The 23,492-nt window shown below is 41.5% G+C and overlaps 4 protein-coding genes across 4 annotated transcripts in view; 1 reads left to right on the top strand and 3 right to left on the bottom strand.

The window, feature by feature from the left end:
• Positions 1-2,434, bottom strand: part of si:ch211-26b3.4 (connector enhancer of kinase suppressor of ras 2) — a 29,156-nt gene extending 26,722 nt beyond the window's left edge. Inside the window, exon 1 of the mRNA XM_053618255.1 lies at positions 2,371-2,434. Coding sequence (XP_053474230.1) covers positions 2,371-2,434 — 64 coding nt within the window. The remainder of the gene's footprint in view (positions 1-2,370) is intronic.
• Positions 2,435-6,369: 3,935 nt separating this feature from the next.
• On the bottom strand, positions 6,370-8,346 carry LOC128603676 (TLR adapter interacting with SLC15A4 on the lysosome-like). Its single transcript, XM_053618290.1, has 2 exons — positions 8,008-8,346; positions 6,370-7,380 (listed from the first exon to the last, which is right to left on the bottom strand). Exons 1-2 carry the CDS (start codon positions 8,186-8,188, stop codon positions 6,749-6,751), a joined length of 813 nt encoding a protein of 270 aa, XP_053474265.1. The 5' UTR covers positions 8,189-8,346; the 3' UTR covers positions 6,370-6,748.
• Positions 8,347-10,017: 1,671 nt separating this feature from the next.
• Positions 10,018-13,490, bottom strand: LOC128603943 (TLR adapter interacting with SLC15A4 on the lysosome-like). The gene is made up of 3 exons (XM_053618739.1): positions 13,267-13,490; positions 11,656-11,845; positions 10,018-11,028 (listed from the first exon to the last, which is right to left on the bottom strand). Exons 2-3 carry the CDS (start codon positions 11,834-11,836, stop codon positions 10,397-10,399), a joined length of 813 nt encoding a protein of 270 aa, XP_053474714.1. The 5' UTR covers positions 11,837-11,845; positions 13,267-13,490; the 3' UTR covers positions 10,018-10,396.
• A 2,281-nt stretch (positions 13,491-15,771) lies between these two features.
• hmgn7 (high mobility group nucleosomal binding domain 7) lies at positions 15,772-22,585 on the top strand. The gene is made up of 6 exons (XM_053618741.1): positions 15,772-15,969; positions 17,220-17,246; positions 17,362-17,391; positions 18,148-18,195; positions 18,492-18,599; positions 21,785-22,585. Exons 1-6 carry the CDS (start codon positions 15,955-15,957, stop codon positions 21,842-21,844), a joined length of 288 nt encoding a protein of 95 aa, XP_053474716.1. The 5' UTR covers positions 15,772-15,954; the 3' UTR covers positions 21,845-22,585.
• The last annotated feature ends 907 nt before the right edge of the window (positions 22,586-23,492 follow it).

Below are 23,492 nucleotides of genomic sequence, written 5' to 3'. Positions count from 1 at the left end.
AATAGGTATATATAGTAGCTATATATATATATATATATATATATATATATATATATATATATATACTAAAGCATACATAACATTCCTCTTACAACAATTATTGTCTATTTAGCTTTCTGCCTGAGCTACAAGAATAATATTGATCTCACGCAAAATAATTCCAACAAAGGAACCTTAAATTTATTTTAAAGTAAACATCACAAAACATTTACGTTTCAAATTAGAATCATTTCATTATTGAAAATATTGTGTCCTATATGTATAAAACAGTAAAGTCAACGATTGTGCTATTAACACTGTAATAAACATTAATAACAGTGCAATATTAGACGATGCTAATTATGCCAGTTTAAATTCCCTTTAAGCTAAGTTGAAAAAATTCGCATTTGTCACATTTGCAATTAAACTTACAACAAGTAATAACGTGTGACTTACAACAACAAAAAAACGATTTTACTGAAATTATAATTAAACGAGAGAGCACGCTGAACAAAGTAACAAGGTAGAGATGAAGATCGCAAAAGGAAACAGAGACGGATTTCAGGGCGAATTATTCGACCACGGCTACTTCCTGCCGTTTAAATACGCATCGTAATCATTATTTGAATATCTGTGAGAACACCATTGCTAGGTGACTGGAAGAAAAGTACGGTGGCTATTGACTCAGCTTAACAATTTAGCTAGCAAGCAGCTGTCTTGAAATAGAAAACGTAAAGAAATGGTGACGTTTCTCGCCGGTAAGTTGATAAATTACACTTCGTCTGGTTTCCATGTTGAGAAACGTCAACACCGTGCTGCGCGTGAACTCGACGCCGCCACCAGGGCAATTCAGCTAGGCTTGAATACCACGAGAGCGAGCCGTTTACGTAAATACAACGAGGACGTTTTAACGTAAAATGGAAGCATTAAACACTTTTAAAGACACGCCTTCTCTCTAACAGACCAACAACCCCCCTCCCCCCCCACTGTATAAAACTACGTCAGAAAACGTCAAACAAAATCAGTGAGATCCAGTAAAGAAAGTGAACGTTTTTTAAAACATTTTTTATATGATCGTCAAAACGACACGATTGTTACAGGTCATGTTACAACATGTTTACAAATTCCAGACTGTACCTTTAAAGGTGTAGCACTGCATTTTCATTTTGATGCACTAAACTGTATCTTTAATGTTGATTAGACGGAACTGTCAAGGGTACATTTTACCCAGAAAGAAGCATAGTGCAGGTTTAAATTTATATTTATATAATTATGGTCCAATTACGTAAGATTTTAAAGGTACATGAACATCACCACGCAAAAGATGCACCCGATGAAGGTACCACCTCAGTGGCAAGGAAAAGTACCCTTTAAAAAATAATAGCCGTTTATTTGGAGCGTGTATAGTGTTGCGTCTTTATCCCATGATTCTTAATCACGTCTCTCTGCACGTGAGCGTGTCCCACCACCGAATGATGGGATGATGACACAACAAAACTGTAAAAGCAGCACCGAGCATGCAGAACCAGCTTCACGCGCTGGGATTATGGGACCTTTTATCAGCCTGAATGTAAGATTAACATCTCTATAACATGCCATGAAGTAGAGCGAGCGTTATGACATGGTAATGGCATGGTTATGACACCGATGACATGCGCAGAAACCGAAGGGGGAGGGGGGATGGGGGGTAAGGGAACAAGGGAGGTGGGGCGGGGGGGGGTGTTGCTCCTTTGCTCCGTTTGCTTCCTCTGGATCTCTCAGATACCGCCGTCGTGTAAGCGGCATCTTTGGACACTCTGTTCCGCAGCAGGACGAGGCACGTGCGCCGCTGTCCGTGGTGCTGCTGCAACGATTCGTGCACGAGCAAGTAGCTGGAAGATTTATTTATTTTTTATTTTATTTATTTTTTGTTTACTAAAATACCAGCATGAGTGAATCAATCAGAGTAGGAATTTCGGACCCCTTACCTACTACTTAGGGCCCGTTGAAAATACTCACTACTGTGCCCTATTTCACGCGTGCGTGCGCGAGGGTGCGCGCGCGTGTGTGTGGATGTGTCCCAAAAACCGAAATGCGTACCTCTTTGCATGAAGTCATCTTAAAACCGAAGCACCTATGAGGTCACTATTTTGTGCACACACACACACACACACAGACACACACACGCGCGCGCGCTTCGTCTAGCTCCTTGCTGATAAGATCACGCACCCCTTACGGTGGCTCGTGTATGTGCACGAAAATATATATATATATATATATATATATATATATATATATATATATATATATATATATATATATAAATTTTCCGAGACTAGGAAAAACAATGACCGCCATTTAGTCCTCGCGCGCGTTCATCATCATTCTTATTTATTTATTTATTTTTTATACCTCTCATCCACTGGAGCACCTGCTTCGGGCTCCATTTGCTGATGGGGTCCATCACGAGAGCCATGGCCACCGGAGCGCGTGAACGTCCCTTTTGCGAATCATCCAAGCTGAACGGTGGTTAATCCGTGCGGCACGTGGAATTCCATTGGAAAGGCGCGAGAAGCGCGCGTGACTGGAGCATGGCCGATGGACGCATCCTTTGGAAGGACTGCAACGGGGAGAGAGAGAGAGATAGAGAGAGAAAGAGAGAGAGAGTCTCTACCCCCGCCCCTTCCATCACTTCTTCTAACATCCCGGTCTCCCCGCACCCCCCCGCCCCCCGCTCGCGCTCTTGCGCTATGCTGTCACGTGACACCACCGGCTCGGCTCGGTTATATTGCCGATGTATAAAACTGCGTAACGGCTCCAGTGCGCTGCGTTCAGTTTAAGGCTTGGAGAAATGACAGGGTTGCCAAACTGAGCCAGATGTTTCAGGATTTCACCCATCAGCCATAACGTTAAAACCACCTGCCTAATATCGTGTAGGTCCACCTCTCCTCATGCCACCAAAACAGCTCTGACCCGTCGAGGCATGGACTCCACAAGACCTCTGAAGGTGTTCTGTGGTATCTCACACCAAGACATTAGCAGCAGATCCTTTAAGTCCTGTAAGTTGTGAGGTCGGGCCTCTGTGGATCGGACTTGTTTGTCCAGGACGTCCCACAGGCGCTCGATCGGATTGGGATCTGGGGAATTCGGAGGCCGAGTCAACACCTTGAACTCTTTGACATGTTCCTCAAACCATTCCTGAACAAGTTTTGGCAGTCTATCAGGGAGTATTATCCTGCTGCCATTAGGGAATACCGTTACCATGGAGTCTGGAACAATGTTTAGTTAGGTGGTGCGTGTCAAAGTAACCTCCACATGAAAGCCAGGACCCATGGTTTCCCAGCAGAACATTGCCCAGAGAACCACACTGCCTCCACCAGCTCGCCTTCTTCCCATAGTGCATCCTGGTGCCATCTCTTCCCCAGGTAAGAAAGTGTGTGTAGAGAGAGAATGTGTTTTTATGTGTTAGTCTGTGTGTGTGTGTGTGTGTGTGTGTGTGTGTGTGTGTGTGTCCTGCCTCCGTCAACACGCTCCCTTCTCCTCCCTCTTCGGCCATTATCTTCCAGGACTGAGCCTGTTAAACAAGTGAGCAGTTGTTGCGGACGAGTTCAGACACTGCAGCGTGCGGCGAGACTCGCGACCTCATTATACACGATATAAACCATTGATTAAAACTACATACATTCATTAATATTTAACAGTAATAGAGGAACGCCGCTGAACATAGCGAAGTAAAAGTACATTTCTGCGATTAAAGTGCACCTGTTATGCTAGATTCGTGCCTGATTTGGTTTTAGAGGTCTCATACAATAGCTTTCCATGCATCCGAGGTTGGGACGGGAACACAAGCAAAGGTCGGAGTTGAACTGCCGTGGCGTTGTTTTAAAAATGAATTCTAACCCACTGACGCTTCACATCCTCGTCTCCTGGGAGTTCTGCAAAGCGGAGTAGCGCAGAAATCACAGCGCAGAAATCAACGACTTCTAGTCAGGAACCTGAGTCTTTCAGGACGCAACCAACAATAGTGTATGAGGGCGGGTCAAAGTGCACACTGTTTGCGAGCAGCCAATGAAGACCAGTGGCGGGGGTTTTGTTACAAACCTACGTAGGTTAGTACAGGAATTAAGTCTGGAATTACTCACAACTCGTTTCAGCTGTTCAGGACCGGTTCGTTGTGTAAACAGGATAACATCCAGATCCACCAGGATTCTGAAAGCAATTAGTGAAGATGAAGGAATTCATTTATAAGGGAAGATATAACGAGTAACCGGACGTGTAATAGTGTACCATGGTGTTTTTCATCCAATCTGGCAACAGTGGAAAACAACTGAGACACTCAATGTCACACTGATCTCTCTCTCTCTCTCTCTCTCTCTCTCATTATGGGTAATCTAGGGCACATCATTTGGATGGTATATGTCCCAAACTACACTCTGTTCACTACATAGTGCACTATTTACTGTCAAAAAAAGGTAAAGAGTATGCGGCGCGCGCACTAAATCCCACAACTTGGATACAGGATATCTCTCGCTCTCTCTCTCTCTCTCTCCACCAGCAACTGTCTTCTTTTTTGGCAGCTCTCGCGTACGTCACCGGTGCCAAACGGTCCGAGCCAATGGCAACGGGCGAGCGAGAGAGGTGAATGTCAAATCGGCCGCGTGCGAAATGATCCGTTATAAACGGGTCACCTTTAATCGAGAGAGAGAGAGAGAGAGAGAGAGAGAGAGAGAGAGATTGGACTGGGATATGTCCAAGGAATGTGCGTGCACGCGCAGCCCCATCTGCTGTGTTGTGTGTGTGATTTCATGCTGCAGGGCTAAAAAGCCTGTTTAGATGCCCACTGAGTGCTTACAAGGGTGTGAAGTAGCCTCTGGCACGCGCCGACACACACACACACACACACACACACACACACACACACATATACAAACACGCATACACACACACGTACACACACATGAACACACGCATACACACACACATACACACATGCATACACATGCATACACATACACGTGCACACACACATACACACATGCACACACACGCACACATACAGGCGCACTGTCATTACTGCAGAACAGTTGCACCATACACACGCGCGCACTTGCTTATGAGGTCCATGATTAATTCACCCGCACTCAGCACTCTGTCGTGTGTTTGTGTGTGAGCGAGACACAAACACGACAGATATATATATATATATATATATATATATATATATATATATATATATATATATATATAAAATCCTTCCTGGTGATGACGTCAGTCCACGTCACGTCATGACAGACGAGCCTCCAGTGTCTTTGGCAGACAAACTCTGGTCCCTTTTTAATGGCGTCTCTGAGATGACACTCAAATTATTATTCAACACACACTTATTATTATTATTATTATTATTATTATTATTATCATCATCATTATGCACGGCAATGTCACACCACTAGGCATGTGGCTTTGTGTGTGTGTGTGTGTGTGTGTGTGTGTCCTTCAGTTTAATTGGCTCATATGTTCACAAGTCATAACTCCCTTGCAACAATTTCTTGGAGGTAAGCGTCATACTAAAGGGAAAAAAGCCATCCATTTCCTTTTACACACACACACACACACACACACACACACACACACACACACTATTCTGTGTTAGAAAAAGCGATGACATTGGCAGTATGACATAACCCTATTAAATGCAGGTCTTGTCATGACCACCAGGTGGCAGCACTAACTAAACACAGCACTACAATAAAACCTTTTTTCTTCTTTTTACAGATACACATCTGCTTCAATGGACGTGAAACTTCTCAAGTCTTTATTTTTAAAGGTAACTTCTTTTTTTTCAAGGTTGACTCTATATTTAAACCTGACTCATTTTTTTTTAGATGACTAAAGTTGAGTCATTTTATTTCGACTCTCTATTTCAAACAGACTATTTTTTAAAAAACTTTATTTAAAGTCTTCTTTATAAAATGAACTCTTTTATTAAAAGTGGACTCTGTGTAAATTAAACTTTTTCAGTGAACTTTTTAAAGTTAAGCTCTTTTATTTAATGCTGAATTCTTTTTTTTTTTAAAGCTGACTCCTTTTTAAGGTTGACTTTCTTTTTTTTAGTTGATTTCTCATTTATAAAATTAGTTCTTTTATTTCATGTCGGCTCCATTTTTTAATAAGCTGACTTTTTATTTAAAGTCAACTTTTTTTAATTAAAAAATGGATGAAATTTTGTAAGGATTCTTTTTTTAGGTGCCTTACCTTCAGGGCTACTGCACATTTGTGTTTCCAAAGCTCAAAAATGAAAGAAAATAATCGTAATTAGTGATAATCAGCAGCTCCAGTAGGCACTTTAGGACCCCTAACCCATTAACAAGAAGTGGTTGATTTGTTTAAGTAACACTGAGGCGGCTCATGATCGTCTGTAAAAGTGTCATTTAATTGGAAACTTAGAAGTAATCAGAGTTTTCAGTAATCAGCAACATGCAGTGATTAAAGATATGTAAAAATTAATAATAATAAAGGAAGTAATTGCTATGGAAAATTAGGGAAAATGTACGAGATGAAATGAGCTTTCTTGCACTTGTTGCATTTTACTTTACATTTATAATGATGATCTATTATATTGACATTATATATTATATTATATATATTGGCAATCAAAGCTTAACACTAATAACACTAAAAGTTTGAACTTACTGCTTTCTTATCACTAACATGGAGCAAAATACTGTCTTTTTTTTAATAAAAATATAGAACCAGGAGCCTAGATTCCGTTGATATTGACCTGTGTGTGTGTTCAGGATTCAGGCTCTTGTTGGTATGAAATGCGCAGCATAGGTGTGCTAAAGTGTGACGTCGGCGGGGCCGAACACGTGCTCAGGTATCTGACGCTGCTCTGGCTTTGGCTGGAGTGCAGCTCGCTCCCCTGAGTGCTCGCGTTCCTGAGATTGCCGCAGATTCCTGGCACGACGCTAGCGCTAAGCGAGGACGAGCTACACCGGGCCAGGCTGTCCTGCATGTGCTGCCGATAGACCTCCCTCAGCTGTGTCTCCAGAATGCTGTTCAGCATGGAGTTGGTGAGCCTCTGCTGTTTCCCGAGGCTTCTCATGCTCTCTATGACCAGGTAACCCTCGTCTGCCTCGCTGTGGTCTTCTACCTGCTCCCCGGGCTCTATCGAGGCTTCCAGGAAACCGAGATCCTCAGAGTTCAGCAGAGGGCCGTGGGATTGTGGAGTCGGGTCCAGGGGACCCACCGTGCCTCCTGCTAGCTGCAGGTCTGGGTAAGCTTTGTAAAAGCTCGGGCAGTACGAGGTGCTGTAGAGCTCCAGGTCCCAGAAATCCTCTGCGCTGCTGCTGGGGATTGGGAGAGCCATACTGGGCAGTGAGGTCAGGCAAGGCCCAGGCTTCTCAGGGCCTTCAGGCCAACTGGCTGGATGGTAAAAAGGAACACATTTTAGAGTCCAAAAATCTTTCTGTATAAATATAATGTGTGTATGGGACGATAAACACCAAATTTTTAGTTACAGCTTGACCTCAGCTTGGCTGTTACAAATCTCTGACACTGGAGACTCCTTCCATAAACGTTAAATAAACACCTCCTTACAGAAAGCGTCACCAAATCAACGGTTACACACGTTTTTACGTGGAGCGTCCGCTGTACCAGTCCCCGTGAATGAACGAGCTTTTACTATAGAAACGATAACGCATTCGAATATAAACCTGCTACTGTCAGAGCTGCTGTCACAGGAAATGAATCAACACCTCCTGACTAATCACAATCCTTAACTAAACAGCTCTGCGACCTGATTCTTAGGTCAGATAGGTTTTGGTTTCATTCCAGATAAACACGGATATAAAAGGATGAATAATGCCTTCCTCCTGAATAAGGATCAGCTGATTTTCCTGGTCTGTCACCTCCACACTGGTACACTTCCTCTTTTCTAGAACATGCCTGAAATTACAGACTACATCTCAGATACCTCCCACCTTCCTTATATAGTGCTTCTGCTTGTGCATTATTGACAAGCTCCCACCACATTTCCCACAGAGTCCTCACCTCGCAGAGTCCGGGGCGTCCGGGGCGATCTGGAGCTCAGGTGAGTCGCTGCAGTTTTCGGAGGAGGAACGGTGCGTGAGTGTGTGCGCAACAACGTGTGTGTGTTCGGCTTAGAGTGGGCTGTGCGTTCAGGGTTTTCCTCAGTGTAGTTCAGGACATGGAGGAATGCCTCGCCAAGCATGATGATGGCCTACACACACACACACACACACACAAAACACACACTTCCATTAAGATCAGCGGTCACCAGTGCTGTTCCTGGAGATGTACCTTCCTGAAGACTTTAGCTCCAACCATAATGGGCCCACCTGACTATCTAAGAAGTTCTTGATAAATTAAGACAAGTGTGTTAGATTTGGGTTGGAGATGAAACCTGCAGGAAGGTAGATCAGGAACAGGAAAAGGGTTAGTGACCACTGATCCGATTCTCTGCTTCTTTCCATAAATTAAATTATTAATTTTTTTTTTTCAAAATCTGACAAGAGAAGACAACTTGAAATTTCTTAACCAATCATTTTTTTTTTTTGCATATATATCTAGACTTGAAATGAAATCAATCTTATATTTGTTTTATTTGTGTTTTTGCGCACAACAATCTATGAAGGCTGGAAAGGAAAAACATTTTTTTCAGTTTCTCGACAAGTATAATTTTGTCGAATTGAAAAAGAAAGCGCTGAGCCTCCACTTCCTCATCGAAACACTCCAGATCTCACAGATTTGGTGTTCGTGCAAAGCCGAGCAAACGGCTTGATACGTCATTGTGTGGTGTGTGTTGAAGACGAACAAACAGACAGGAATTAGCTATATATATATATATATATATATATATATATATATATATATATAAAATCCTTCCTGGTGATGACGTCAGTCCACGTCACGTCATGACAGACGAGCCTCCAGTGTCTTTGGCAGACAAACTCTGGTCCCTTTTTAATGGCGTCTCTGAGATGACACTCAAATTATTATTCAACACACACTTATTATTATTATTATTATTATTATTATTATTATCATCATCATTATGCACGGCAATGTCACACCACTAGGCATGTGGCTTTGTGTGTGTGTGTGTGTGTGTGTGTGTGTCCTTCAGTTTAATTGGCTCATATGTTCACAAGTCATAACTCCCTTGCAACAATTTCTTGGAGGTAAGCGTCATACTAAAGGGAAAAAAGCCATCCATTTCCTTTTACACACACACACACACACACACACACACACACACACACACACTATTCTGTGTTAGAAAAAGCGATGACATTGGCAGTATGACATAACCCTATTAAATGCAGGTCTTGTCATGACCACCAGGTGGCAGCACTAACTAAACACAGCACTACAATAAAACCTTTTTTCTTCTTTTTACAGATACACATCTGCTTCAATGGACGTGAAACTTCTCAAGTCTTTATTTTTAAAGGTAACTTCTTTTTTTTCAAGGTTGACTCTATATTTAAACCTGACTCATTTTTTTTTAGATGACTAAAGTTGAGTCATTTTATTTCGACTCTCTATTTCAAACAGACTATTTTTTAAAAAACTTTATTTAAAGTCTTCTTTATAAAATGAACTCTTTTATTAAAAGTGGACTCTGTGTAAATTAAACTTTTTCAGTGAACTTTTTAAAGTTAAGCTCTTTTATTTAATGCTGAATTCTTTTTTTTTTTAAAGCTGACTCCTTTTTAAGGTTGACTTTCTTTTTTTTAGTTGATTTCTCATTTATAAAATTAGTTCTTTTATTTCATGTCGGCTCCATTTTTTAATAAGCTGACTTTTTATTTAAAGTCAACTTTTTTTAATTAAAAAATGGATGAAATTTTGTAAGGATTCTTTTTTTAGGTGCCTTACCTTCAGGGCTACTGCACATTTGTGTTTCCAAAGCTCAAAAATGAAAGAAAATAATCGTAATTAGTGATAATCAGCAGCTCCAGTAGGCACTTTAGGACCCCTAACCCATTAACAAGAAGTGGTTGATTTGTTTAAGTAACACTGAGGCGGCTCATGATCGTCTGTAAAAGTGTCATTTAATTGGAAACTTAGAAGTAATCAGAGTTTTCAGTAATCAGCAACATGCAGTGATTAAAGATATGTAAAAATTAATAATAATAAAGGAAGTAATTGCTATGGAAAATTAGGGAAAATGTACGAGATGAAATGAGCTTTCTTGCACTTGTTGCATTTTACTTTACATTTATAATGATGATCTATTATATTGACATTATATATTATATTATATATATTGGCAATCAAAGCTTAACACTAATAACACTAAAAGTTTGAACTTACTGCTTTCTTATCACTAACATGGAGCAAAATACTGTCTTTTTTTTAATAAAAATATAGAACCAGGAGCCTAGATTCCGTTGATATTGACCTGTGTGTGTGTTCAGGATTCAGGCTCTTGTTGGTATGAAATGCGCAGCATAGGTGTGCTAAAGTGTGACGTCGGCGGGGCCGAACACGTGCTCAGGTATCTGACGCTGCTCTGGCTTTGGCTGGAGTGCAGCTCGCTCCCCTGAGTGCTCGCGTTCCTGAGATTGCCGCAGATTCCTGGCACGACGCTAGCGCTAAGCGAGGACGAGCTACACCGGGCCAGGCTGTCCTGCATGTGCTGCCGATAGACCTCCCTCAGCTGTGTCTCCAGAATGCTGTTCAGCATGGAGTTGGTGAGCCTCTGCTGTTTCCCGAGGCTTCTCATGCTCTCTATGACCAGGTAACCCTCGTCTGCCTCGCTGTGGTCTTCTACCTGCTCCCCGGGCTCTATCGAGGCTTCCAGGAAACCGAGATCCTCAGAGTTCAGCAGAGGGCCGTGGGATTGTGGAGTCGGGTCCAGGGGACCCACCGTGCCTCCTGCTAGCTGCAGGTCTGGGTAAGCTTTGTAAAAGCTCGGGCAGTACGAGGTGCTGTAGAGCTCCAGGTCCCAGAAATCCTCTGCGCTGCTGCTGGGGATTGGGAGAGCCATACTGGGCAGTGAGGTCAGGCAAGGCCCAGGCTTCTCAGGGCCTTCAGGCCAACTGGCTGGATGGTAAAAAGGAACACATTTTAGAGTCCAAAAATCTTTCTGTATAAATATAATGTGTGTATGGGACGATAAACACCAAATTTTTAGTTACAGCTTGACCTCAGCTTGGCTGTTACAAATCTCTGACACTGGAGACTCCTTCCATAAACGTTAAATAAACACCTCCTTACAGAAAGCGTCACCAAATCAACGGTTACACACGTTTTTACGTGGAGCGTCCGCTGTACCAGTCCCCGTGAATGAACGAGCTTTTACTATAGAAACGATAACGCATTCGAATATAAACCTGCTACTGTCAGAGCTGCTGTCACAGGAAATGAATCAACACCTCCTGACTAATCACAATCCTTAACTAAACAGCTCTGCGACCTGATTCTTAGGTCAGATAGGTTTTGGTTTCATTCCAGATAAACACGGATATAAAAGGATGAATAATGCCTTCCTCCTGAATAAGGATCAGCTGATTTTCCTGGTCTGTCACCTCCACACTGGTACACTTCCTCTTTTCTAGAACATGCCTGAAATTACAGACTACATCTCAGATACCTCCCACCTTCCTTATATAGTGCTTCTGCTTGTGCATTATTGACAAGCTCCCACCACATTTCCCACAGAGTCCTCACCTCGCAGAGTCCGGGGCGTCCGGGGCGATCTGGAGCTCAGGTGAGTCGCTGCAGTTTTCGGAGGAGGAACGGTGCGTGAGTGTGTGCGCAACAACGTGTGTGTGTTCGGCTTAGAGTGGGCTGTGCGTTCAGGGTTTTCCTCAGTGTAGTTCAGGACATGGAGGAATGCCTCGCCAAGCATGATGATGGCCTACACACACACACACACACACACAAAACACACACTTCCATTAAGATCAGCGGTCACCAGTGCTGTTCCTGGAGATGTACCTTCCTGAAGACTTTAGCTCCAACCATAATGGGCCCACCTGACTATCTAAGAAGTTCTTGATAAATTAAGACAAGTGTGTTAGATTTGGGTTGGAGATGAAACCTGCAGGAAGGTAGATCAGGAACAGGAAAAGGGTTAGTGACCACTGATCCGATTCTCTGCTTCTTTCCATAAATTAAATTATTAATTTTTTTTTTTCAAAATCTGACAAGAGAAGACAACTTGAAATTTCTTAACCAATCATTTTTTTTTTTTTGCATATATATCTAGACTTGAAATGAAATCAATCTTATATTTGTTTTATTTTGTGTTTTTGCGCACAACAATCTATGAAGGCTGGAAAGGAAAAACATTTTTTTCAGTTTCTCGACAAGTATAATTTTGTCGAATTGAAAAAGAAAGCGCTGAGCCTCCACTTCCTCATCGAAACACTCCAGATCTCACAGATTTGGTGTTCGTGCAAAGCCGAGCAAACGGCTTGATACGTCATTGTGTGGTGTGTGTTGAAGACGAATTTAAGTTAGGAATTAGCTCCACTTTTCTTTTCTTTTTTTTTCTATTTCTATTTTCTATCACTATTCATAGCACTACTTTCCAGGTAAGAATGGAGCACATTCGCACAAAAGAAGAAAAAAAAAGCAGATAATAATAGCAACACTTGCTAGAGACAGTTTAACAAAAGATTAAATGATTTCTGAAGTGGGCTGAAGTGACTCTTGATGGTGTGTGACTGCGGGATATTCGTGACAACGTTGTGCATTCATTTGCATGAAGAGACTCACAGGCTTCCTGTGGAAATACAGCTGAAGAAACAAACCAGCCAATAATAATAATAATAATAATAATAATAATAATAATAATAATAATGCTATGTTTGTGTCTAATGTGAACTATAAAGCTGTAATTGCACCATTAGGGACGTCTGTGATTGTTGTTTTGTTGTTGTTGTTTTTTTAGACTAGGTAAGAGGCATTAACTGCAAAATGTCTAAAACTTGTTCAAGCAGAATCCAATCCAAGCATAGAGTTGCTGCAGAATCAAATCCCTGCATGAAGCAGAATCCAAAAGCCATTAAAGAAGAAAAATCCAATCTGAACAAAAAGCTAAAGCAGAAATCCTAGAATGGAGAATCAAGTCCAAGCACTGAGCTGTTAACGGCGCAGAATGCAGTAATTAGGAATAATAGCATTTTAAAAGCATAATCCGATCTAAGAATAAAATTATTATTAAAGTAGAATCCAATCTAAGAATAAACCTTTACAGCAGAATCCAATCTAAGAATAAAGTTAATGAAGCAGAATTCAGTCTAATCATAGAGAGAGAGAGAGACAGAGACCTACCGGAGTGCTTGAATTAACTTCTTATTTTGCCGGTAAAACTGAACACAATGAGCAAAAACAATCGTTCTGTCTGTAGTTTTGATTTAAATCAGTCCATCAGTTATTCCCTTTCTCCATCCGTCCTTCAGTGTATAGAATTAACCCTTCACAAGTTCCAAGCCCTCTGTTCCTCTCGCTATCAAATATAAACTCAACTGATGTGTCAATCTAACACTCAAAGCAGTGTATGTGAAGGGGAAGTGCATGCACACACACACACACACACACCCAGCTTGACTGTCAGTCTGTTCCACATAAAGCAGAAGTGAGAAAAAGGCCTTTCTCATACCATCCTGTATGAAAATCACACTTAGACACATGCTTTATTTAGGCATTATTTCAAGAAATGGCCGTTCAAAACATCGACGTAGTTTCACAAGCTCCAAACACAATAGATTAGCAGTTCATCTGCAAAGCGCTGTTACACAACGAAATGACACTTTACGTTTTCCACCAGTGTGTCTTCAGTGTAGTTTACTGGATAACATTCCGCATGACTTAAAGGTTGCGAGTTCGAATATCTGAAGTGCGAGAAAGATGTTGGGCCCTTAAACCTCGGATGGGATTGGATTCTCCTTTAACAGCTTGGATTAAAGATTGGATTAAATTCAACATTAACGGCTCTTAATTTAGTAGCTTTTGCTTTGGAATCTAGAGAATATACTTGGATTGGGGTCTGCTTTAACAACTCGATGATCAGACTGTGTTCTACATTAACAGCTATTCACCTTGATTCTGATTGAACAATTCAATGCTTGGATTGGATTCTGCTTTAACAGCTTTATGATTGGATTGGAGTCTCCTTTACCAGCCCTACATTTGGGTTGAATTCTGCTTAACCTGCTTTTTTGTGGATTCTCCTTTAACAGCTCTACACTTTCTGCTTTAACAGCTTAGGGATTGGACTGCATTGAGCTTTAACAGTTTAGGGATTGGACTACATTCAGCTTTAACAGCTTAGGGATTGGACTGCATTCTGCTTTAAGAGCTCTAAATTAGGATTTGGTTCTGCTTTAACAGCTCCATGCTTGGCTTGGATTCTGCTTTATCAGCTTTGTGTTTGGATTGGATTCTGATTGAACAGCTATATGGTTAGATTGGATTCTGATTTAACAGCTTTATGATTGGATTGGATTCTGATTTAACAGCTATATGCTTGGATTGGATTCTGTTTTAAAAGTTTTAGGCCTGGATTGGATTTTGCTTTAACAGCTCTATATTTTGATTGGATTCTGCTTTGCTTAGATTGGATTCTGCTTGAACAACTGTATGCTTGGATGGGATTCTATTTCAACAGCTTTAGGCTAGGATTGAATTCTGCTTTAACAGCTCCATAATAAAAGGGCGTGAACAACAACAACAACAAAACCTAACCTGACACCGGAGCTTAAATGGAAAGAAACCAAATGAGAGTGATGCAGCGGCGCTTCAGTCCTTTAGTCTGTACAGCTCTCTCACCTCCTCATCTGTACGTTCTGCTCAAACTGACCAGCTTCAACTTTCCTGCTAATACCGCCATGAACAACACAGCGCTCGCCATCTTGTAGGAAACTACCTGAGCCTCATCATTTTTTCTCATTAATATGGTATTGAGCATTGCTGGGAAAAGGTGAGAACATCAGAACCCCTACCCTTATCTTTTGTATGTTTGAGAGGTTATTCTTGTATTAAACGCCATCATAACCGTGCAAGCAATAACAACATCTTCCCGTGAAAATGTCCATCTTCTCAAGGATATAACCAAGACACAGCAACAACCATCAAACATTTAACGTGTTTCCGGGTGGGGGTTTCCTTTTAACGCATGAGGAAAACTGCACGACAACAAATTCGAAATGAGCACGCTAAATGAATGCTACTCTACGGAAGTCAGAAAACGCCGTTTGCGCTTTTGATCGACGATACGAGCGTCTCTGTGACAAGAAGCAGCCGGGACCTATATAAACTATCGAAATGACTTTTAAAATAAATAAATGACTCCTTTGAACGAATATGGTTTGTGAGGAAACGACTTCCTTCACAATGTGGGGAACTTTCTTCTCAGAAACCCACCGTACCTTTCTAAAGAGTAGGCCTATGATAAAGTACTGAACAAGTATAGTATTATGACAGCCTCGTGCACTATTTTAGCTCAGCTTGTAGCCACAGTGACAAGCTTTAGCACAGAAATATTTATTTTCATGTGTATATTTGTCCCTGGTTTAAAATACAGATGGCTCAAGTATGGCGTAAATACGTTTTGTTGTTGTTGTTGTTTATGAAAAACTCTTATTTTATTTGTTAAAGACAGGACTGAAGGAGATTTATCACAGCGCGCGAGCGGAGATAGATTCCTGTCAGGACTTCGCGCCTAAACCGCGTTCAGAGTTCAGAATGGCTCTTTTGCGGCACGTTCAGACCGCTGCTGATTGGTCAATCCAGGTGTCGGTCACTCTTTGCTCCGCCCCTTCGCCCTCCCCATTCAACCACTGGTTCTAATGTAGCCCAGCTTCAGTGTTTACTACAGAATTAGTGCATAGCGGACGACAGTCTTTCCCCTGATCTCTGAACTCCGAATCTGTATAAATATATATCTTAGTTTAAAAAAAGATAACCTTTCAGTTTTTGCATAAAAGAAGAAAAATTATCCAAAAAAAAAAAAAGCTCAACATGCCCAAGAGAAAGGTATGTAGAAAAGCCGAGCACGGCATGCGGATATACTTTTGCCCTTACAAATCAGTCGTGAAATTAGGAAGCCCTCGAGACAGCGAGGCTGTTTTTCCTTTTTAATATAAATGTCCTTTGGACTTTTCTAGAATCTGAAGGCTTAGACTTAATCGTGGTTCATTTTAGGATTTTTCCGAGCGCTCGCTGTATTTTATTTATTTTTCCTCGACGCCGGTGCGAGCAGAGAGGGAGAGGGGGTTTTTGTGTCTCGGGCAGCGCTTTTCTCTCCGTGGGCAGGAGTCAGAGCAGCTCCATGCCTGTGTAGCCTGGTGTAGCCGCAGCAGCCATGCTGTAACGCTAACGTTACTTCCCCCCCTCTTTTCTCGACAAGGCGCGACAAAAAAAACCCCAACAACACGGCGAGTTTATAAGCGCTCTGGTGCGCCGACGACCGTCGAAAGGACATGAAAAAATACTTGGAGAGCTCTACTTTCGTCAGGCGTAGAGATTAGTCTCGGAGAAGGTCGCGTCGGTGAACAATTTTAACGTTTTCTTTGTTCGCCTGGGAAGACGAAAAGGTGTTATGGCGCCTTCTTACCGCCAGATGGCAGTTAAGAGCTCGCGCGCCCCTCCCCCTTCTTTTCTTTTTTTTCTTTTTTTTCTTTTTCTTTTTCTTTTTTTTTAAACGAGAGACGAGCTACTTGTGAAATGTCTCCGCGCAAAATACCTGCACGGATCCGCGTCCCAAACGGCTCTTCACGGCCTACTGAGGCGCCCTACGTAGGGCACACAAGGCTACAGTGTTTTGATAGCACCTAGTGCACTATGTAGCCGTCGAGCCGCAGTTTGGGTGCACAGCCACAATCTGCACCAACTTCTTGAAAACAAACTGGCTGAAAGTACATTTCCAAACATTTTGTTTTTAACATTCAGAAATTTTTACCTGTTTTGATTAAACTGATTTACATTTTTAAAGCTTTACAGTATATTATTATTTTTATTAATAACAACAATAGTATGTTATTTTGAAACTACACTGTATACTAGAATAATTTATTATCAATATTGTAATGAAAGTTTTGTAATCATTTACGTATTTTTTGTCAGAACGACAAGTGTACCAAAATATGCCTGTTTAAAGTTTTTTTTCCCTCTCCTTAGTGTTACATAATGAATCATCTTCTCTCTTTCTTTCTTTCTTCTCCTTCTGACACTTCTGATTTTCATCCCTCGCTAACGTTCGTCTTCGTTCTTGTCTTCATTCGCAGGGAACTGATGGAGAGGTGAAGGAGGAGGTAATGAAATCCACTTTCTCGTGTTTTCTCTGCAGACGTTTTCCAATCAGAGTTCAGTCTGTTACCTGTGCTCACCTGTGTATAAACAACAACAATGTGTGTTTTGCCTTAACAGCCCCAGAGAAGGTCTGCCAGGTTATCGGCAGTAAGTACCTCTTTCTTTTTTTCCGTACACGTTTGTGTTTTTTTTTCCCCCTCCACGTGCCAGACCACACGGTGATGGCGCTATAAAACTATACTCCGCCACTTGTCGAAAAACCAAACAAAATGTAAGTAGAATAACAAAACCGCGTGTAGAAACACTTTGATTATTTTCCTGTAACTTCGTGGCCGAAGCGTTTTATTCCTCGGACGCGACAGTGGTTCGCTGACGATTAAAATCCGTTGTTCGTTTGTTAAAGAGTGCAGACAACGTTTTATAGTTCAACGCAGCTTGTCGTGTTTCCAAGAAAGTCTTGAAGATGTCAGAAAACGTCGTTACAGCTGTACCTCTGACGCTGGAGACACCTTCCGTAAATGTCAACTTGCCGTCTCATTACTTCAAGTAAACTTCACTTTTTCGATTTAAAAAAAAAAAACAGGCCCTGTGAACGAGCTGTTACTATAGAAACGACGTTTTAAGAGTGCGACTTTAGATTTCAAACGTACCCAGTTGTTTTGTTTGGTCACGGGACTGAACCACTCAGGTGCAGGTGCAACTCGGACCTCAGTTTAACGCTGATGGTGAAGCGTGGACAGGTGGGAGGTTCTGTGCAACCTGTTGATGTCCCACGCTAGAACACTGTGTTGTGGTGAAACGAAACGCGCGCTGGCATTTAGTTAGTTCTGTAACCACACTTTGTGTGGAATGGACGAATAAATGAATTGTTTTTGTTTTTGTTGTTGTTGCTGCTGCCCTTAGAAACCGACTCCTCCTAAACCTGAACCCAAACCCAAGAAAACACCTAAGGTAAGAACCGAAGTGTGGACTTTTTAACCAAAATGCACAGTTATTTTTAAATAACGTATCAGAGACTCGGTTCTGTCCTCCGTGTCTTCAGACATTCACAGAACACCCTTGTTATGAATTTATTCTCGCTTTTCCTAATATTCCAGTTCCTTTATAGTTTATATTTGTAATAACTTTTTAAAATATGATGCAGCTGTGCTGTTTTATTTTCTTGTTTGTGTATCTTTCAAACTCTTATCAGGAAAAATCTATCGCGATATACTTTTTCCACCTGTCTCTTTCTCTCTCGCTATCAGAAAGAGAAAGAAGTGAACGATAAAAAGGAGGACAAAAAGACGAAGGCGAAGAACGAGGAGACCAAGGATGAGAACCAGTCAGAAAACGGAGAGACCAAGACTAATGAGGTACAGACACAATAAAGTTATTTTTATATATATAATATATATATATATACACACACACGCACACACATTCATATACGTGTGTGTGTGTGTATATATGTATATATGTGTGTATATATATATATATATATATATATATATATATATATATATATATATATATATATATATATATATATATATATATATATATATATAAAAATATATTTTACACAGTATCTCACAAAAGTGAGTGCACCCCTCACATTTTTGTAAATATTTGATTATACCTTTTCATGTGACAACACTGAAGAAATGACACTTTGCTAAAATGTAAAGTAGTGAGTGTACAGCTTGTGTAACAATGTAAATTTGCTGTCCCCTCAAAATAACTCAACACACAGCCATTAATGTCTAAACCGCTGGCAACAAACGTGAGTACACCCCTAAGTGAAAATGTCCAAATTGGGCCCAATTAGCCATTTTCCCTCCCCGGTGTCATGTGACTTGTTAGTGTTACAAGGTCTCAGGTGTGAATGGGGAGCAGGTGTGTTAAGTTGGGTGTCCTCGCTCTCACACGCCCTCATACTGGTCACTGGAAGTTCAACATGGCACCTCATGGCAAAGAACTCTCTGAGGATCTGAAAAAAAGAATTGTTGCTCTACATAAAGATGGCCTAGGCTATAAGAAGATTGCCAAGACCCTGACACTGAGCTGCAGCACGGTGGCCAAGACCATACAGCGGTTTAACAGGACAGGTTCCACTCAGAACAGGCCTCGCCATGGTCGACCAAAGAAGTTGAGTGCACGTGCTCAGCGTCATATCCAGAGGTTGTCTTTGGGAAATAGATGTATGAGTGCTGCCAGCATTGCTGCAGAGGTTGAAGGGGTGGGGGGTTAGCCTGTCAGTGCTCAGACCATACGCCGCACACGGCATCAAATTGGTCTGCATGGCTGTCGTCCCAGAAGGAAGCCTCTTCTAAAAATGATGCACAAGAAAGCCTGCAAACAGTTTGCTGAAGATAAGCAGACTAAGGACATGGATTACTGGAACCATGTCCTGTGGTCTGATGAGACCAAGATGAACTTATTTGGTTCAGATGGTGTCAAGCGTGTTTGGTGGCAACCAGGTGAGGAGTACAAAGACGAGTGTGTCTTGCCTACAGTCAGGCATGGTGGTGGGAGTGTCATGGTCTGGGGCTGCATGAGTGCTGCTGGCACTGGGGAGCTACAGTTCATTGAGGGAACCATGAATGCCAACATGTACTGTGACATACTGAAGCAGAGCATGATCAGTATGCAGTATTGCAGCATGATAACGACCCCAAACACACCTCCAAGACAACCACTGCCTTGCTAAAGAATCTGAGGGTGAAGGTGATAGATTGGCCAAGCATGTCTCCAGACCTAAATCCTATTGAACATCTGTGGGGAGGAGCACAAGGTCTCCAACATCCACCAGCTCCGTGATGTCGTCATGGAGGAGTGGAAGAGGACTCCAGTGGCAACCTGTGAAGCTCTGGTGAACTCCATGCCCAAAAGGGTTAAGGAAGTGCTGGAAAATAATGGTGACCACACAAAATATTGACACTTTGGGCCCAATTTGGACATTTTCACTCACTTTTGTTGCCAGCGGTGTAGACATTAATGGCTGTGTGTTGAGTTTGTGAGGTACTGTGTGTGTGTGTGTGTGTGTGTGTGTGTATGTATATATGTGTATATATGTATGTATGTTTATGTGTACACAAAAAATTATTTAATGTTTTACAAATTATTTAAAACACCACTTTGACTATATACACATTTATAAACCTTATAGCTGAGTGTAACATCACTTTTCATCACTGCAGCAGTGATAAAATGAGCAAACTCTGGACCTCTGCTGAGGCTGGTCACCTGTTTAGTGCAAATAATAATAATAATAATAATAATAATTCCAGGTGATGAATATTTTAATATCCCCCTCCCCCCATTGACATTTCCAGGATGATTATGACAAAAAATTCCAATTTGACAATTCATATTTATTTTGACTTAGGAGTGCTAATAAAAGTGATTTAGAAATCAAATCTTTTTTTCTTTTTCTTTTTTTTTTTTTTTTACTAAACAGGGTTTTCAAAATAACACCAGCTTCGGTAAAGCATATTCGTTGGAACATATTGAATTTGTCCGGCTTAGACTGATCTTTGATCTTCAACCAGTTTAGCTGGACGAACTCCGCCCACACTCGATCAATCGATTGATTGACATCTTTCTACAAGACCAGATTTGAGTCAGTCGTGTAAAACTCATACGATTTGTTGGGAAATTGCTTTGCGGCCATTTACAGGGAAAAACAACAGTAATTTTACATGTGCATGAAGTAGAGTAACCTTCTGAATCACGGTCACAGGATAAATAAATTGTATGACTTCTCTGTCTAGTTAGTAGTTCTGTCACCTCATGTAAGGGAACTTAACAAAACTATTAAAAAGAAAAGAAAAGTGCACATTTATGAGACCAATAAAGGCACTGAGCTAAAATCCAGAGAGAATAAATACAGTAAGTAAAACTTGGTGTGTAACAGATCAGGTTTTATTCATGTGAGGCGCTTCTCGGCCGGAAGTGTGTCAAAGTCCTGAACAAAATGATCGAGTAAGGAACGTTCCGAATTGGACGTGAAATAAAAATACACTTCCTGTTGGCGGAGGGGGGTAAAGGAAGCTACCTATTTAATTATCCTGTAGCAAGCTTGCAGTCCCAAACATCAGGGAGCGTTGGACTAGCTTGAATTTTACAGCCGAGATGAAGGTTAAGGACGGACGTAGAAGTAGTTGCGGAATATTTATTTTGGGAAACGCTAAAACGGAGGCCGTAAACACCCGTCCGTTTGTTCGCTACAAACGTCAGCCTTCAAGCTTCAAACGCGTCCGTTTGGAGTAAAGGGAAAAGAAATGGTGCAGGTTTGCATTTCAGCCGTCCTACTCTTTTTGAAGAGTTTTATATTCCTGGATTCGGAATGACGTGGGCGGTTTTGACGACCTGAGAAAGATGTAGACCGTTTCAGAGAGTCGAACCAGGACAGTGGAGCTGAAAATGATTTATTGACCGAAACGCCAACTTAATGAAGGTTGAATTTCTGAGAACGCTTCTTGACACGAAGCACAACTCTGATTGGTGCAGGTGATCCAGCCTGACCCGTGATTGGTCCATTTCTGTCACCATGCAGGTTGAGAAGACTCCAGAGGCAGAGCCGGAGCCAGACAAGGAGGAGGCTAAGGCCGAGTAGCATCCCACCCGTCCATATCCATTTTTCTTCTTTCTTTCCCCATCAGTCCGACCTGTTCTTCCCTCCATCCATCCATCCCTCCTCCTTCTCCCTCCCTCTTTTTCCAGCAGGTTCCGAGCCCCAGACGGACCCCTCTCTTCACAAACCATCACCAGAGGAATATTTTTATCAACGATTTTGTAAATACTGGTTCAGGTTTTTAGCACAAAAATGCGAACGCGACCGAAGGGGGTTTTCAGACGGGGTTCTTCTAAGTTGTCCCCAACTCAAGCGGTGCGCAAAGGCGGCGCTTTAGTTTTGTCTTTGTTTTTTCTTTTAATTTGTGTTTTTATTTTGTTTTAACGGATGGTCCTGTATCTCGAGGTGTTGATCCTGCGTTGCTGGTTGTGTGTGTGTGTGTGTGTGTGTGTGTGTGTGTGTGTGTGTGTGTGTGTGTGTGTTAGCGATTATGTTCTTATCTTGGAGTTTTTGCCCAGTTTGCTGTTCATTTGGAAAGTTTTCTTTTAGGAAAAAAAATGATTGGTATAAGAAGTCTAGATGTTCGCTCCCCACGCTTTGGGATAAATCATGAATCTTGGCACCAAACTGATGCGATGAAACAAACTAAATCTGGTAAACTGGGATTGTTTTGGGTTTGGGTGGGAATTAAGATTTGTTTCTTTTTTTGTGGAAATTATGGGGTTTTAAAGTGAAATCAGATGTTTTGTGAAGTTTTTTTAAACACTGAGAATTCATTTGTTTGGGGTGGGGTTGGGGGGGAAGTAGCGTGCCCTGAATCTCACTCAATAAAACCATCATTGGAGTTTTCCTCAAAAAAAAAATGACTCCTGTTTTTCATTCTTTTACGTTTTGTTTTTCCAGCCGAACAAGACATCTTCACAGAAGATGCAGTGACCACACAAAATACACTTTCCTGAACGCCTCACACAAAGTATTACATATATTTATCAATGGTGCCAATATTTACGATTAATTTTTATGTGGTCAGTCTCTCAAATTGTCACACCAATAATGTGTATGAATCTATCAATAATCAATAATTTAATCAGAACACCAGCTAGTATACCTGCTGAGGGGTGCGCGGTTATTTCTCTTTACATTTCTTAAAGGCGCATTAGGTAAGACTTGTTAAAAAAACAAAACAAAAAAAGATCTCTTAAAATGGGTGGAGTTGAATAAGATTTAATGTTTGTTATTTTTATTTTCTAATTGAGCCCACCCCCCATTTCCACACATGTGCACAAAGCCCCGCCCCCTAAACTTATTGCAGTTCATTTAGAGTTTGCATTTGTCAGGTCTGTCAGACATTCGAGTGCTTGAAAAGCCAAGTTACACCTCTGTGAACATGCAACTTCTCCTCATAATCAGTCCGTACAGGATTTCACTGAGCTTTTTCTGATTGTTGCGGCCAAAAATTCTTCGCCGTGCTGTAAAAAAGATTTAAATTTGTGAATACATTTTCTGAGTTTTTTTTTTTTGGCAGAAAAGGTACTCGAATTGGCGAAACCGCAAGCGTACCAGATTGTTTTGCACGGTCTTTCGCAGTGATGTTTGGTAACCTTTAACTGTACGCATGAATCGGAGAGGGCTTTGGCTGAATGCATGTCGTGACGTGACACGTCTCGGCCCAAATCTGCGGAAAATCTGC

The sequence above is a fragment of the Ictalurus furcatus genome, chromosome 28, assembly GCF_023375685.1.
Source record: "Ictalurus furcatus strain D&B chromosome 28, Billie_1.0, whole genome shotgun sequence".
Classification (NCBI taxonomy): domain Eukaryota; kingdom Metazoa; phylum Chordata; class Actinopteri; order Siluriformes; family Ictaluridae; genus Ictalurus; species Ictalurus furcatus.
Note: the sequence above shows the minus strand (reverse complement) of the source record. Positions and strands in the feature narration are given on the sequence as shown.

Coding starts and splice junctions, on each gene's coding strand:
- hmgn7 (XM_053618741.1), top strand. Junction 17,247..17,361: donor ATGGAGAGGTGAAGGAGGAG/GTAATGAAATCC, acceptor TTGCCTTAACAG/CCCCAGAGAAGGTCTGCCAG. Junction 18,600..21,784: donor GAGAGACCAAGACTAATGAG/GTACAGACACAA, acceptor GTCACCATGCAG/GTTGAGAAGACTCCAGAGGC.
- LOC128603943 (XM_053618739.1), bottom strand. CDS start 11,836: ATGCTTGGCGAGGCATTCCTCCATGTCCTGAACTACACTGAGGAAAAC. Junction 11,029..11,655: donor GACGCCCCGGACTCTGCGAG/GTGAGGACTCTG, acceptor TTTACCATCCAG/CCAGTTGGCCTGAAGGCCCT.
- LOC128603676 (XM_053618290.1), bottom strand. CDS start 8,188: ATGCTTGGCGAGGCATTCCTCCATGTCCTGAACTACACTGAGGAAAAC. Junction 7,381..8,007: donor GACGCCCCGGACTCTGCGAG/GTGAGGACTCTG, acceptor TTTACCATCCAG/CCAGTTGGCCTGAAGGCCCT.